The 16,971-nt window shown below is 41.4% G+C and overlaps 1 protein-coding gene across 1 annotated transcript in view; it reads left to right on the top strand.

Moving 5' to 3' along the window:
- LOC150078477 (uncharacterized) overlaps nucleotides 1-16,971 on the top strand; it is a 265,739-nt gene that overhangs the window by 177,558 nt on the left and 71,210 nt on the right. The window contains exon 15 of the mRNA XM_090384580.1: nucleotides 9,722-9,862. Within this exon, the coding sequence (XP_090240706.1) occupies nucleotides 9,722-9,862 (141 nt within the window). The remainder of the gene's footprint in view (nucleotides 1-9,721; nucleotides 9,863-16,971) is intronic.

Here is a 16,971-nt window from a genome sequence, read left to right as displayed (position 1 = left end):
TGCCTCGATAACATCAGCAAATATTCTTGTACCCCTTCTATTTAAGTGTATTCCATACCTGTAGAAGCAGTCTCTCCTGTTAACAAGCACAGGCCAGACTGGAAAAAATTCTACCCCTTGAGCCTAGCACTATCTCTGCAGGGCCGAATTGATCGACAAGGCTGTCATCATATACTCCCTCCTATCGTGTCTGGGCAGAATTGCAGACACTTTCAAATTCAACCCTAACTCACTGCTTTTTTTCAGCATTGTCTTGTAGGGCAGATATCTTCAAGGATGATATCTGCCCTACGTCATAAACCTTTGCCCCTGGCAGACATATCCTGGTCCTGTTCCATCTATCCCCGTTTCCCTGATAATAGAGTCACCAACAACAACTAGCTCCTTTGGGACCAGTGCATTCTGCCTTGGAGGTTGCCGCTGTGTTGCGTGATGTTCAAGTGCAAGCTCTGAAATTGATGTGGGCAGCTGAGATCTTGATGGGCCCCTCAATTTAAATCCTTCAAGGGCATCCACCCTGTCCTTCAAGCTCTCATATAAGCCCAAAACAATGCAGACTTGGCGCCTGATTTTCTTGCACTCCTTACATCGCGCACACACAAAGACATTCCCCTTGGCAATATTATGTCCCATTCCTGATTGTTCCACAAACATCAAACAAGCAGTGCATTTCAATAGACTGTGATTCAGAGGACAACCGCCTGCCCCTCAGTTCTTTTATCAGAATTGAAAGATTACATGACTGTAATGTCACCAAAATTTTAACTGTTGCAAGAAGTGTAGTGAAGCAACTGTGAGACAGTACGCCATCTCATTGGCATTCCAGGTTGCAGAATGGTAGTGCATTGCAGGTCTTTCATCACTGCTTTCATCACCTATTGAAAAGATCTATGATTGCTGTGGATTGCATATCAGTCACATCGTTGTAGATGACTGATATGTTATACACAGCAACAGTTGAAGAAAGAAGACACATGAAGAGATTGCCCACTTGTCTATTTTAACTGTAATTTTTCAAAAGATGAAAGTGTTACTGTTACCATCTTTCAGATGGTGGGAAGGCCGATGAAAATTGTACCACTCAGCAACTTCTTACACATTATTACAAAGGGTTTCCGAAAAGTAAGGTAACACATTTTTTTTTCTTAATAATGGTGAAAGGGAATGAGATGAAATGCGGTGGACAGATAGACCAGTTAATAACATTCAAAAAGACCTCCAGTGCAGTATTGCGGTACTGTCGCCTCACAGCAGATTTCAGTTGTAAAATGGCGGCTACCATGCGATGTTGTCCAAAACAGGTGTTCGTGAAGTTATTCGCTTTTTGCAAGCAAAAGGGTCTTCACCAAGTGACATTCACTGTGAACTGGTTGCTGTGTATGGCGAAAAGGTGATGACAAAGAAGCAGATGTGTTTTTGATGCAATGAATTTAAAGCAGGCCCTGTTGACATTGAAGTTTGCCATCGGGCCGGAAGGTCTTCATTGATCAAGACGGAAGACAACATTTCACACATTAAGGGCATCATTCTTGAAAACAGGCCAGTGAAATTGCACAAATAGTAATAGCGAGGAAGTCGATTGTTCACGATGTCCTGGGCTTTCGAAAGGTGTGCTGGCGCTGGGTGTCTCGACAATTGTCAGAGGAGGACAAAGCAAAACGCATGGGGATGTGTTTGGAGAACCTTTTGCGATACATAGTGGCATAGTGTTTTGTGAAAGGCGCCACCTGTGGTTTCCCACTTTGGAGAACCTTTTGCGATACATAGTGGCATAGTGTTTTGTGAAAGGCGCCACCTGTGGTTTCCCACATCTGCACCATGGTACTTTGTGAAGAAATACAGAATCTCTGTAAAAGCCAGAAAAAGTGTAATGTCTGGTTTCTGTCAGAGTAGTGTTATGTTTTGTTGTTGTGTCTCTGGCTGCTTGGCCGCAGAGCCCCTAGTGGGACCCCACGTTGCCCGCCACTACCACTGGGAGGTGAGCCAGGCCGCCCATTATACTCTGGCTGGCCTTTGCCAGGGTTGCCTAAGCTTCCTGACAAAAGTCAAGTGAAAAAAAAAATATAATAAATAAAATAATAATAATAATAAATAAATAAATAAAATAAAAAATAAATAAATAAAAATAAAAAATAATAAATAAATAAATAAAAAATAATAATAAAAAATTTAAAAAAAAATAATAATAAAAAATAAAAAAGTGGGGGGGGGAGAAAACAGAGCAGGAGTGCGAGTTAGAAGGAACAGAAAGAGGGAAAGGAGAACGGACTGAAGTTAAGGAGCAGTCTGCTCTTTGTGAGGTGAAAATAGGGATCTGGGGGTGGGAGTTAAAGTAGCAGGGGACAGGTGCCCCTGCATGATCACCAGAGGCCAATGGACTCTGTATCCCGCACTCAGGAGTTCTCCAGAGTGCCACCAATCCCGCACCAGAACGGTGCCGGCTGATCCTACCCTATAAGGGGTTTGCAGCAGTATCCCGCACTCGATGAGTGCCAGCAGTCCCGCACCAGAATGGTACCAGCAGTGTTCCTACCCTTAAAGGATTAGCAAGTTGTCAAGGCAATGTCCTCTAGCGGAGAAGGAGCTAACCCACGCCAGTCTGATTCAGGCCTTGGGCAGCATGATCCAATGTTTTTCTCATTTCAGCAATCTTGGCTAGCCTCAGTGCGAAGATTTCCTGCGCATACACAGTTAGTGCCCTGTAAGTGTTTTCATCGAGCAGCAGCGAGGACTCTTGGTTTCGTGGATTCCTTTGAATTGCGTTAGCAAACTTGATTCTACTGTTGTCATAGGCAGGGCACTCATACATGAGATGCCCCCCAGGACTCTTCTTCTCCACAATGGCACCGCGGGTCTCTTTCAATCCCCATAGCTGTGAGTTTCTGACGGAAGGGGCCGTGTCCAGTGATAATAAACGTCGTGTGCAGACCAGGTGAGAACCAGGGAGGGGGCTCTGGGTGAGTATGGTTTATAGTTGGGAGGAATCGCCTCGGGATGTCTCCTTTCTGCGTGGTTTCCCAGCTCTGTTGCAATATCGCTTGTAGGTGTTGGGTGATTCTCCTCTTCTCTATCTTGGGGTCATTTGCAAGATCCAGCTGGAGATTTACTATTTCAGCTGGTGTTCCTTTCCTAAGGTGGTAATATAGGCCTCGCCTGACTACTTCTAGGTAGAGTGGCTGACAACCTGTTAGAACTTGCAAGGCAGGGGTGCTAACAGTGCGCCACGCCCTACTAATTGATAGCAGCATGAACCTTTGAATTATATCCAGCTTCTGTTTGTTTTTTGTTAGTGTAGCTTGTCTATACCAGGTGGAGGCACCATAGCAAACAATCGGGACACATACTGCTTTGTATATGAGGGTCAGAGCTTTGTGCTTCAGGCCCCAGTCGGCTCTGCTCACCCTCCTGATCATGGCAGCATACTTCCGGATTTTCGTGGCTAGATATTTCAAGTGGTTTTGGAAAGTAAGACCCGAGTCAATGTAAATACCTAAGTATTTAACCTCTGTGTACAGTCGGATGGGGGTGAAGTTTAATTTCATCGTAGGTGGTCTTCTAATTTGTAGTCTGCCCTTGAGGAGAATGGATTTTGTTTTTTCTGCCGAGATGGTAAGGTTGTGCAAGGCTGCCCAGTTCTGGAGCTTCACAAGTGCCGCATTTGCAATAATTTCCAAGGACGACCTAGTGTCCGCACGCACCAACAGGACAAGGTCGTCCGCACACACCAACAGGACAAGGTCATCTGCAAAGGCCAAGGGCTCAGCCCCCCCCCCCCCCCCAAGGTCCAAGCCCAGGAACTCGTCCAAGACAATAGACCAGAGGAACGGGCCAAGCACAGAGCCCTGCAGACATCCCCGGTGGATGAATCTGGTAACTGTCTGATATTTGTTAGTAACTCGTACTTTTTTGTTGGTTAGATAAGACTTCAAACTGTTATATAGATTTTTAGAAACATTTGAGTGCCGAAGTCTCCGAAGAACGCTGGGCCACCACAGGCGGTCGAAAGCTCCAGCAAAGTCCACCAATATAGCAAGAGAGTACTTGAAAGCTGAGTGCGTTGCTTGGGTGATTAGATTGTTGACAGCGTCTTCAGTGCTGCAGCCTTTTTTAAAGCCATATTGTTTTTCTGAGGAGAGTTGGTGTTCCTCATAGCAGGCAGAAAGTCGAAACAAGAGTAGACGCTGCAGTAGTTTGGCCTTCACGGAGAGTAAGGCAATCGGGCGATATGAGGCTAGGTTCTGTGGTGACTTGTCCGAGTTTTTCAGAATTAGTTTTAAGGTTGCAGTCTTCCATGAAGCTGGGAAGGTGCCCTCTGCCAGGCACTTATTCTGTAGGCTTAGAAGCATAGCTGGGCAGGCCTCAGCAAATTTTTTGAGAACTTCTACTTCCAGCAGGTCTGCACCTGGTGTTTTTCCATCTTTCATCTTGTTAATTGCCACGTCCATCTCAAAGCTGGTGAACGGGGGCTCCACCGTTGCTGTGTGGTATTCTAAATTCTGGTTGATAATTCTTGTTGCTGTTGTATTCTTGATAATTCTTGTTGCTGTGGTATTCTAAATTCTCTAAATTCTTGTTGCTGTTGCGTCAAGGGTGCCTCTTCAACAGGGTAAATGGTATCAAGAATGTTATTTATAGTGTCCTCCCAGGTATAGGTGGAAGTACCGTCTATTTTCAGTGTTGTATCAAGCACCTCACCACGTGGTAATTTATTAGTTACAATTTTGAAAACGATGCCCCATGGGTTCTCATTTCCGGAGATAGACACCAGAGTTTGCCACGATTGCTTTTTGTTTTTGCGAATTTCTTTAGTATATTCATTTATGACTGTGCGGTAAGCTTCCCTGGCTGCCGTAATCTCTTGGGAGGACATCGTCGCCCTTGCCCGCTGGAACATTTTCCTAGCATGTTGGACCCTTCTTCTTAGATCGTCTAGCTGGTGGTTCCACCAAGGGACAGCATACCTGTAGGGCCTTCTGCGTGGGATGGAAAGGTCGCAGACGCTTCTGATAGTAGCGGTAATGCTTTTTACACAGTCATCTGGAGTTAGTGTGTCAAAGAGTGGAATATCTTCAGGGAGTCTCGTTGACAGTTCTGTTCGAAAGCGCTCCCAGTCAGCCTTCTTGACGTTATAACGTATCACATCTCTGGGGACTGGAGGGGTACGTTCCAGAGAGCGAACCAGGGAGAATGAAATCGCTCTGTGGTCCGACGTAGTCCAGGATTCTTGAACAGTCCATCTGGCGAGCTTGACAGCAATATCTGGAGTCGCCGCTGTAACGTCAATGTTGCTTTCCCAGAGGGGGCCGCTGTAGGTGTGGAGATGACCAGGGCGGTTTATAACTTGAAGTCCTGTTGTGAGGAAGAAATCTTCAAGTCGTGCACCATTCCTATGAGCAGACCTGTCAGGTGTGTGACTGTGCCAAAGCACAGATCGGCAGTTTGCGTCCATGGCTATTAGCAACTGCCCCCCCCCCCCCTGAAAGAAGTTGGAGAGCTGTCTGGATAGTTGAGATTGCTGGGGCAATATCTTCTCCAGGATGGGTATATAAGGACAACAAGAAGAGCGGGCCCAGCAGAGTTATAATTTGTGCGCAAGCACTGTTTGCAGTACAGAGTGGCGTTATCTTGGTGGTAGTGATATCTGGATTTCTGACTATTATTGCAGCCCAAGGGTTCTCTGTTGTGCAATAAACTGTTTTGTATGTTGCAGGATACCCAGTAACCACTCCCGACCGGACATAGGGTTCTTGAAGTAAGACCACATCTATTTGATTTTCCTCTATTTTTACTTTTAGCTGGTCAGCTACCGCCCTAGCTCTCTGTGCATTTTGTTGGACAATTCTTATTTCTTTGTAGTTATTGGTTAAAGGGGCTCTATCCATAGTTGATTCTCATTTGGTACAGACTTTTAGCTTTTAGGTATACTGGACAGTTTCCATCCCTGATTGAGTGCTGATGGAGCGCCTTGGCCACCTTACAGTTGGCACAGGTTGGTGGTTGATCTTTTGCTGGGCAGTCCCTGTATCCATGCCCTTTTTGGGCACAGTGGCCACACGTCGACTCTCGCTGGTTGCATGTGTGCGAAGTGTGGCCAAAGCGAAGACATTTATAGCATTTGGGGACAGGAATATGTTCTTTAAATCTGTGGCTTTCCCCAGCCAATGAAAATATGGCTCTGCGTTCCTAGGATTTGCCACGCTCTAGTAGAGAGATGGATTACCCAGTTTACGTTAGAGTGAGTTTTTGATTTAGTCTTGTATTTTGGAGAGACGTCATCTTCTTCTGCATTTTCATGTAAGTGCAGGCTGAGGTTTTTACTGTAAATATCTTCTGCAAGTTCTTCAGGAGTGACGTCCTGATCTACGTCAAACACTACGATTGAAGGCCCTTTTTTCTTGGGAACTTCTGCCTTTAGTCCAAACTTGGTCATATTGGCATTGTTAAGGATAGTTTGTGCCTCCTCCCTGGTGTCTGTTTCTATCACCACACCTGGGTGCCTGGTCTTCCGGATACTCCTAATCTTGACAGCCTTCATTTGCTCCTTTAGATTAGCTGTCAGCGTCTCTTTGACGGCTTCGCTAGTGTCAAGCTGCACATCCTCTACCGGTTTAATCAAAACAATGTGCGATTCTGGCTTTCGTTTTGTCCTCTTGGTCTGGGAAATGTCAGGTTTGTTAGACGCAACAGGCGCGCCATTTCTCAAAGCCTCTGCAAAGGTTGGGGGGCGTTGTTGCATTTTATTTCCCCTTTCCTGCGAAAGAACTTCCAGTTTGGATTGTAGTCGTTCATGTTCAATATGGAGATTTAGGATTACCGTCTCCATTTTGCTGAAGATGGTGAGAATGTCAGTGCGGATAGCAGCAGTGACTCTGTTGGATTTCTTGCCCAAATATTCATCAAGTGTCCCTCTAATAGCAATGACTTGGTCCACAGGGGTTCCTGATAGTGGGGGACTCTGAGTAAGGGGAAAGGCTCGGGTATTATTATCCTCGTGGTCGGAATCACTTGTCGATTCGTTTTCTCCGTCGTCTGGATTTTCCTTTGCTGGTTGCGAGTCTGTTGCAGATTTTATTCTACACCCCTTCTTTAGTTTTAATTTCGAAGATTTGGTTGTCTCTTCATTTGTAACCGGCGCTTCATTTCTTGAGCGGATAGGATAGTCAGACCGCTGCCGGTCAATAACCTCGATATCTGCGTCACTCATAGTGAAGTGTGGGAATTTTTGGGGGTGGGGCAGTCAGTTGACAATTCTGCAGTCTAAGTACAAGTTGGTAGAGTTTGAGGGAGAACAATAGCGTTTAAGTCGGACAAGCGCGCTGCAATGAAATGGGATAAAAACAGGTGGTCGCGGGTGGGAAACTGTTTCCGAAGGCAGTATAGTGCGACCAAGGCTTAGGCCGCAAGCAGTAAAAGCGGCATGACCTTTGCAATTAGCTTTATATATGTTAACCCGTCGTTTCCCAGCAGTGACCTTCAGCCGGTCAGATAATGGCAGCAGTTCGCCTCGGCTTTAGCAAGATCGTTCATATACAAATTAAAATTTAAAGTTACTTATCTGCTATAAGTCGGGTACCTCCATAACCCGTATGGTTGAAAAGCTTTTGGCGTCCACTACACGATGATATCCATCAGATCAAGTAACAAACTAGATTTAATCACTAAATTTAAATCACTTTAGGGAGCACAATTTACTATCAACTCGTACTACCGGCCACCTAGCGGTGATCCGCCCTTTTGCGATACAGCGACGAAGGAGAGGATTTTCTTACTTGCATAGTCACAGCACGAAATGTGTTCCACGACCTGGAAACATCCACAATCTCCTGTGCGCAAAAAATTCAAAACTGTTCCCAGTGTCTGAAAACTCATGGTCACAGTGTTCTGGGATTGCCAAGGCATTCTGTTGATGGATTTCTTTCTGAAGGGAGGAACAATCAATGCACAGCTTTACTGTGCAACGTTGGAAAAATTGAAAGCCAATATTCGACGCAAACAACCAGGACTCCTGACAAGCGGTGTGATTTTGTTGCATGACAACGCAACTCCACATCACTTGTGAGTGGTTGCACCGTAATCGTTGGGGAACTCCTTCTCCGTCACCCCCCCCCCCCTCTACAGCCCAGACTTGGTGCCTTTAGACTTCCATTTGTTTGGCCCTCTGAAAAAACATCTTTCAGGAAAGCATTTCACCATGGATGAGGAAGTTCGTCAGGCAGTGCGATGTTGGTTACTGTGTGTGAGCACAGACTTCTTCAGTACTGGTATTGATGAACTGATCCATCGTTGGGACAAGTGCATCAGTAAAACTGGAGACTCTGTGGAGAAGTAATGCATGTTCTCTGCTTTCAACTTCATATAATTGAACATCATCAAGAGAAAAAAATGTGTTACCCTACTTTTCAGAAACTCCTCATATAATGAAGGAAATGAATTTTTAAAGAGAATTGTTTCCATTGTTGAATTCAGAATTCATTTCCAACCTGAACTCAAGAATCAGTCAGCTAAGTAGAAGAACCATTAGTCACCTTGGCCAAAAAAATGCTGTCAACCATAATTAAAAATAAAAAAAAATGGTGACTAGGACCTACATTATGGAAAGAATAATTGTGATTGGCTATATGCTCCAAGGTAACACCACATCCAGCCAGTGTGCAGTTGAAAGAAATGTCTGGCACCACCTCGACCAGTACATATTACTGGTCGAGGTGCTAGAAATTTTACCCTTTCTGTAAAAGGCCAGTCATACTACACAGCAACACCAGACATCACTAAGCACAAAAACCAATACAAACAGACACCACTGGCTTTGCAGAGGCTGAATATGGACACGAGACAGTTTGAGAAAATCCTTAGGCAATGGAAAAGTTGGTATATGTTACAGCTACATATACATATATATATTTGTCCTTTTTGTATAGATTTGGAACACAAAATTGAACATAATTTGCATAGAGACCAAGACCAGATGAATCCATGAGAGGTGGGAAGAACATGGCCAAACATCTGAACATGAAAAGAGCCTGACAGAGACAACAGTCTTAAACCTGGCATTCTGGGGTGGGCACTTTTTTAAAATTAAAAAATTATACTAGGCACTTTTTTTTTTTTTTTGGCAAAAAAAATATGCCTAGAGATTTGAATTAGAATGATTAGAATAAAACTCTTAAAAATGTCCAAAAATTTTAATAGCTACTGCAAAAAAATCCAGTTATTGTAATTGCAAGATTTTCCAATTGAAGAAAAATAAGATTGTTACTAAAAAAATGTTTACTTATGATTTTTGTTCTTTTTACTATTGATAAAGTTAGAATAGCAAAAGATAGTGGGGAGGGGCAGCATTGTTCACAGCACTAATTTTTTTTTAGTGATGGTTATTATTCATATATTCCTCTAACAACTTAGTACTGGCTGGTTACTTGTATTTAATATTTGCTTAATCACCTAAATAAAACTTCACTTATTGAAGAGGTTTTATAGTTTTCATCCTTAATAATAATGGTATGTTAGTGGTAATGGTGCACCAAAGTATGATGTTTCTTAAGGGTAATACACCTTGTTATTGCTTGTTGCCTTGATATTTTGTTGGCATTTTGCTTTTCACACTAATTGTAACAAATTTTATATAGATTATTTTTATTTTAAATTTCTATTTCAATTGATATTAAGCTATTTTTATTTAATTTCTGTATATGTAGGTTATATTGCATACTTATACTTCCAGGCTGAAGTTGCTGGAAAATGGCCTTTAAAGTGGTATGCTCCTGAGTGTATTTATTATTTCAAATTTAGCAGTAAATCTGATGTCTGGAGTTTTGGAGTGACCATTTGGGAAGCAATGTCCTATGGAGAAAAGCCTTATCAGGTAAAAATTTATTAGAATAAAGCGCTGCCTTTGTAGAGTTATGTTATAAGATGTATCATTAATAAGCAAGCTTCACACATCTAATGATGCTGTTAGACTTAAGATAATTAATCAGAAGACAGTTAAAAACATATAGTCATTAATATATGTAGGATATGCTATTTCAAAGATTTTGAAGTGAACTAACAATTGAGTGAGGGAATTTCTATTTTTTAAATCTTACTCAATTGATTTATGCTTTAGGTTAATGAATGAACATTAAAAGAAAGAATATGGAGAAGTGAAAGAACTAAAAAGTCATAGCTTGAGGACTTAAAAAAGTGTGGTGCATATTTCCTATCAGGCTGTCAGCAAACAATATATATATATACAAAGGGTACTAGGAAAGTTTTGGAATACAGCTTTGCTTATTTAATTTTTTCAAAGTAATTTCCTCTACATTCAATACACCTCTCCATCCTCCGAAACCAATCTTTAAACCAGTTCTGCCAAGTTTCACTAGGGAGTAAAGCACACTCGTTGTCCCAAGCCCGTAGAAGGTCCTCATCACTGGAAAACCGCCTCCCTTTTAGCTTCATTTTCACATGCGGGAACAGTGCAAAGTTGCAGGGAGCAAGGTCTGGACTGTAGGGAGGGTGCTCGAGAAGTTTCAGTCCTGTCGTGGTCAAATATTCGGTGCAGGCTTTGGCGCGGTGAGCTGCAGCATTATCGTGATGGAGGTACCAGGTGTCCATTCTTGACTTTGGCCGCAGGTTCTTCATAGATCCAATGACTTTAGGCAGGCATTGTTCAGTATACCACTTAGCTGTGACTGTCTTCTGCGTGTCCAAAACGACACGTTCCACAATTCCACTCGATTTGAAAAATACAGCTATCATTTTCTTCTTTACAGATCGGGATTTTCTGACAATTACGGGTGTGTTGTCATCATCAAAGACCCAAACTTTGTTTTGAGCCTTGGTCGGCAGATCGTAATAGTACAGCCAAGTCATGTCACCTGTCACGATGTTGTTCACATACCGAGATTGTCCCTTATCAAACTTTTTTAACATCTCCCGGCACCAAGTCACACATCGTGTCATCTGCTCTTCAGTCAGTTGATGCGGCACCCAGAGAGAACAAAGTTTCTTCACGTGCAAATGATCTTGCAGAATCGAACGAATTGCTGGTGCATTTAGGCCCAAAGTATCCTCTATCTGTTGGTAGGTCACTCGCCTGTTTTCGTCAAGCATTTTCCTCACAGCAGTAACGTTTTCCTCCGTAACTGACGTTCGTGGCCTTCCCGGCCTCTCAGAATCCTCCAGAGTGAAATTTCCCCTTTGGAATTCTCTATACCACCTGAATATCGTTGTACGATGTGGACAATCATCATCTAGTGCAAGAGTCATTTCTTCTAAGCACTGGTCTATGGTTAAACCACGCACGAAATTATACCGCAAAACTATCCTTATCTCATTTCGTGACCACAATGCCATCGCAAGCACTTTACACTCTCACTACTAATGAATAACTGAGCCCATCGACTTGGCGCGGCGGCTACTATGCACGTATGAACATGTCTCAACATGCAGCAACAAGCAGCTTCCTGTGATTCATTGTTGCGTCATATTGCAAAACTTTCCTAGTACCCTTTGTATATATATATTAAAATTACTCCAGGTGTCAAACTGTATGCACTTTCATAACACCAGATTGAAGTTTGTTCTAACAATCAATTACTCTCTGCCCAAACGCAAATTTTCACACATATATCCTGCAACTATTATTTTTTCAATTTATGTCTCCTTATGTGTGTTGTTATCCAAAAAGAGTAAGAATTATATCAGAATTTAGTTTACTCAATCCATTTAAAGCACACACGTCAATCAGTTCTCCTCACAAGTTTTAGGCACTGCAGTATGCCAAATTAAAGTCTTTCTTTGTAAGAGTGCCCTTTTGTGCTCCTAGCTAATGTTGTAGCTCTTCTCTGAACCCATTCCAGCAGATCTACATCCTTCCTTAATGAGGCTTCCAGACCTGGATAAACTGCTCAAGATACAGACTAACCACTGCTTTATTTGATGGTATAATGATCTCCTTTCCCAAACAAAATTCCACTATATCACTGACAGAACTCCATGAACTGTTCAAGCAACTTGTCTCTACTGCCCAGAGAACTTCAGGTTGGATTGTATTCTTAGTTATTTCTCATTGTCCACTACCTTGAGTATGGTACCACTCGATTGGTGTATCGTGTTATTATGGGATTAAATACCATTCCTGCTTTATCCACTAATTAGCAATAAAAAATTTGTGGTTTTTTTTTTTTTTTTTTTTTTATCTTCCTAAATGTACTCAAACTTTTGATAGAGTAAAAGTGAAAAAAATCGCTTTGGTGGTTTCTTCATACAGAAATTGCACCCAAGAACCTTCCAGGTGATCTGCCACCATCTTTGCAACTATTTTGCTTTTAGCTTTAAGAGTGGCACATTACTGGACAAGTGCCAATATTCTGTTTATTTTTAGTTTCAGGTTAATTGTTTATCTTCTCCCACTAGTTTATATATATATATATATATGTGTGTACTCAGGCTTACCTGTCTTATTACTTAAGCCTTTAAACTATTTAAAATACTACAGCCTTTTAGATAATTAAATCCAAGTTGTTGTTTTTTTTTTTATTATTATACATTTACTTAGACTTACTGTTAAAACTTACCTGTTTCATTACTTATTTTTGTTTTATGAGAATCCAAGTGCAAAAAGTATTAGAACCTATAGTGCTTAGTACCATGCATAGGGGCACCTCAGTAGCCGGGGTGGGCAGGAGCAGCAGTGCATAGCACACGCTTCTTGATTAGACCGGGGTTCGAGCCTGTGACCACCGCATATCCCGGAGCAATATGGCCTTAGTTGCTAATGCTCCTAAAAACCAAATAATAAACAAACAAACAACTGTGCGTGGATTGAAAGTTGAGATGGTGAAAAAAGATGCTTGTTGATATTAGACTTGAATTTATATAGATTTAATTTTCAGGAAATACTTATGAAGGGAGGTTGTTCTAGAAAATGGAAGTTAAATGAAGAAGAAGAAAAGTTGGTTCTGTGAGTTTGAAGTTGAACAATAAAAGGATGCTGATTGGTTTTTCCGGCACATGTTTGGACTGCTTTGGAAGACAGAACGGGAATTATAGAAGTATATATAGAAAAGACATGCAGCAGAAATATCAATGAGCAGAGAGTGGAGAAACTTTGTTAGAGATGAATCAGTAATTAACCTAACTGCCCTCTCTTGAATGGAATCTAGAAGCCTGAGAGAAGTTTTGGGGGGCATAAATCCAGATGTGGGAACAATATCCATGGTAGGGTGAATATGCGATTTGTACAGAGTGAATAGCGGTTTGGAAGAAAAGTAATGCCTAGAGTAAAAGAGAAAATCCAGTTTTTTAGATGCAGAGGAAGCAATATTTGTAATGTGCTTATGCCAAGAGAGAGAGATTAGAAGTCAGGGTAATCCCCAATAGAGATGTATGATCTTGCCTAGAAATCAGTGTCATTCTTTTTGTGAGATATAAGACAGGACTTAGATTTAGAAGGATTGAAATTAACAAAGTTCACTTTTTCTCCACTGGAGATCAGCATTTAAGGAATTGGTTGTGGTTATTCGAGAGGCTGATACTGTTTGAGCAGGGCAAGGTTTCTCAAACTGGAAGGTGGAATGTAATGTGCTTCATCAGCAAAACTATAGAAAGAACCAAACATTGGGAAATATCAGCATTAGTGGGGAAGTTAGAAAACAGAGCCATCTACCATCACCTGCAATGAGCAATCAGAGAGAAAACTGGATACCCAATTACAAAAAAAAAAAAAAAAAACGCTTTATGTTCCCTTCATCTTGTATACTACAGTGCTCTTCATTTTGCACTGGAAGCGTACTGTACATTACCAGTTCAGAGCCTATATGCTGAAGCGCATGAAACACCCTTTCAGCTATGCTTTTATTAAATTATACAGAAAAACTCAAAGGGCATCCAAAACTTCCCACTTGGAATGGACTTTTCTCTCCTAAATGGGAAAACTTTTATAGAGCTTACCCATCTATAAATCCACAAACTGGGATTCGTCTTCACTCACTACAAGCTGACTGGCAAATTGACCTGAGTAAGGTACAGCCTACTGCCTCTCATACAATCCCACCCTGGACGTATCATATACCACTGTATTACCTTTCATTTGCAGCCTAGGGAAAGCACACCATATCCCAATCGAACTTACTACAAATACATGCTACACCGAGAACCCAGCACAGCCAGTACACACTGATCTACACATATGGATCTAAAATTAACAAGAATGTTGGTGCTGCAGCAGCAGTATTTCCTAACATTACCATATCCAAAAAGCTTCCCACTGAATGTAGCTATACTGCAGAACTTTGTGCTATCTACATAGCCTTAAACTACGCACTCTCAGGAACCATATTGCACAGCGTTATATATACTGACTCCATTAGTGCTATCCAAGCTATACAACACTATACAAAAAATGATATCCCCTTAGACAGATATGGAATACTCTGACTAAATTAAACCAGAAGAAACAAGAAGTTGTCTTTTGTTGGATCCCCGGTCATGCTGGAATTTCTATAAATGAACAGGCCGATCTAGCTGCCAAAACTGCTATTGATTCTATAGACCAAGCCTGGCCATCCGTCCGCTGTTTGCGTAGCACCACATTATTTTTTGCAGCCCACCAGATGATTTTTATACTACTGTCTACATCAGTGGGAAATCATTCACTAGCTGCACTAGGCACGATAACTAATGAGAAATATAACACAAGACCACCAAATCTCAAATCCCCACCATTCCTTCCCTTCTTCGAACCAGAAATTCAGATGGAAGTAATTGACTTACAGTCCAGCATTGAATAAAAACACATTTACACCACGACATCTGAACCAACTTTTACAACATGTAAGTGACAGAGGAAAACTATCCCAAATTCAGCTTTTTTGCACAAAAAAATTGTGAGCACATTCGGATCCAAAAAAATCTGTATGTAACTTTCTTTTCGAAAATGAAATTTATTAAAAATAATTTGAGCTTCAATAACAGATGAAAATCTGGAAAATCAATTAAGATGTGCAACTACCAATATTGAAGTAGATATAAAGAAATTGATTGATCGCAAAGAAAAGCAAATATCTCATTGATATATATAATAAAAATGAATGAATAAAATAAATTTTTATGACATTCGATTTTTTTTATTTTTAAATGATTGTTTTATTTTATGTGTGGCCATGGAAAATTGTAGTTCATCAACGGTGACCTGCAGAATGATTTCAGTTGGCCAGGCCTCCTATAGACCAATCCTTCACTACAACTGCATCTGTACGTTATAAAGAAACAATGCCTCGAACAATGGCAACACATCAGACAGAGTCAAGGCAATAATGAGCTACTTGGTATAAAAAAAAAAAAATCTAACACCATGGAGATCTAGTATATGTGAGAACTGACATAAAGAAGTCCTATTAGCCCGATTACAGATAGGCCACACATACACACCTGAGACATCTTTATTTTCTTGCGGCCACTGACCCACCACAGTGCACAAACTGCTACACTCATCTTACAGTCCAGCATATACTCATTGATTGGCCCATTTACAGCAGTGAATGAAAAACTCTCTTTGCCTCATTTTCAGCAATGAACACTCTGAGTGTAGCTCATCTCCTAGTAGATACACCACAGGTAGACAGAATCTTTACTTTCCTTAAACAGATACAAATCTATAACGCACTCTAAACTTTAACCGCATTCCATATTGATAAAATACAGAGTACTGAACTCTACCATAGTTAGCTGCATTATGGCCATGTTGCCCTTGTGCCGTAAAACCCGTAAACAAACAAACAAAAGCCCCGGGTGCAAGTGAATTCAAGGTCAAATGATATTTCTGTGATTTATAGAGTGCTCTTCAAAAGCGACTAAAGTTATTTCTAAGTTCTTACTTTTCTCTTAGCAGTCTTATTTTTAAAACCATTCTATACTTGAAAAGCCACAAGTTAGAACACAGAAAGGAAACCCACCTTTCTTTATTTATCCATATATTTCTAGTTCACTAACCAACTAACACTTTAACTGCTTGGCCTCCTAGCAGCACTGCTTCTGCCTTCCTGTGGTGTGGCTGGAAACCTTGGCAGATAAGTCCTCTTGCCAAGGGCTAAAAGGAGCAAACATGGTAAATACAGATCATGTAGACATGGAAAATGACAACCCAAAGAGACAAAAGACTGATTGGATGGAACGCTCCTGCCCATTGTTCTTAAGCTTCCACTCTTTAAGTAGTCAGCCTATGAGTAAATTGTCTCCCTTTGTCATACAGAAACATCTGGAGGGTACTGCAGGATCTCCCAAGATGGTGAAGAGACTGCATTCAGGAGACCTACTAATAGAAACCACGAACCAAAGACATTCTGAAAAGCTTTTACAACTAATAAGCTTTGCTGGCATTCCTATAAAAATATCTCCTCATGCAACCCTAAATTCATCTAAGGGTGTCATATCTAGTTGGGATTTGTTAAATGTCACCGAGGAAAAAATTAGCATTAGCATTAGTAGAGGCATTTGATGCAAGAAAGCAAGCTTATGCAGCATCAGCCAAAAAAAAAAAAAAAAAAAAAAAACCCACTTCCACTTCACCCCTCTGTTCATTCAAAATACCTGTCCAGCTGAGCCTTAAACTTATTTAGGCTATCAACCTCCACCACAAGGGATGGAAGTCTGTTCCACCAACCAACCACCCGCTGGCTAAAGGCAAATTTCCGCACGTCTATCCTACATCTGTCTTTCCTCAATTTGAATTTATGCCCTCTCAGGTGATTTTTCTGAGCTAGAGGAAGAATCCCATCAGCATTGAGCATGCTTAAACCATTCAAGGCTTTATACACCTCTATCAGATCACCTCGCTGGTGCCTAGTCTCCAGACACTGTAATTTGCAAAACTTAAGCCTTTCTTCGTAAGAGCACCCCTTTGTTCCATTCACTAATCTTGTTGCCCTTCTCTGTACTCATTCCAGCAGCTCTACATTCTTCTTGAAATGAGGCCTCCAGACCTGTATA

This window comes from Mastigoproctus giganteus, chromosome 11, assembly GCF_048544385.1.
Source record: "Mastigoproctus giganteus isolate SK-2022 chromosome 11, ASM4854438v1, whole genome shotgun sequence".
Taxonomy (NCBI): domain Eukaryota; kingdom Metazoa; phylum Arthropoda; class Arachnida; order Uropygi; family Thelyphonidae; genus Mastigoproctus; species Mastigoproctus giganteus.
Note: the sequence above shows the minus strand (reverse complement) of the source record. Positions and strands in the feature narration are given on the sequence as shown.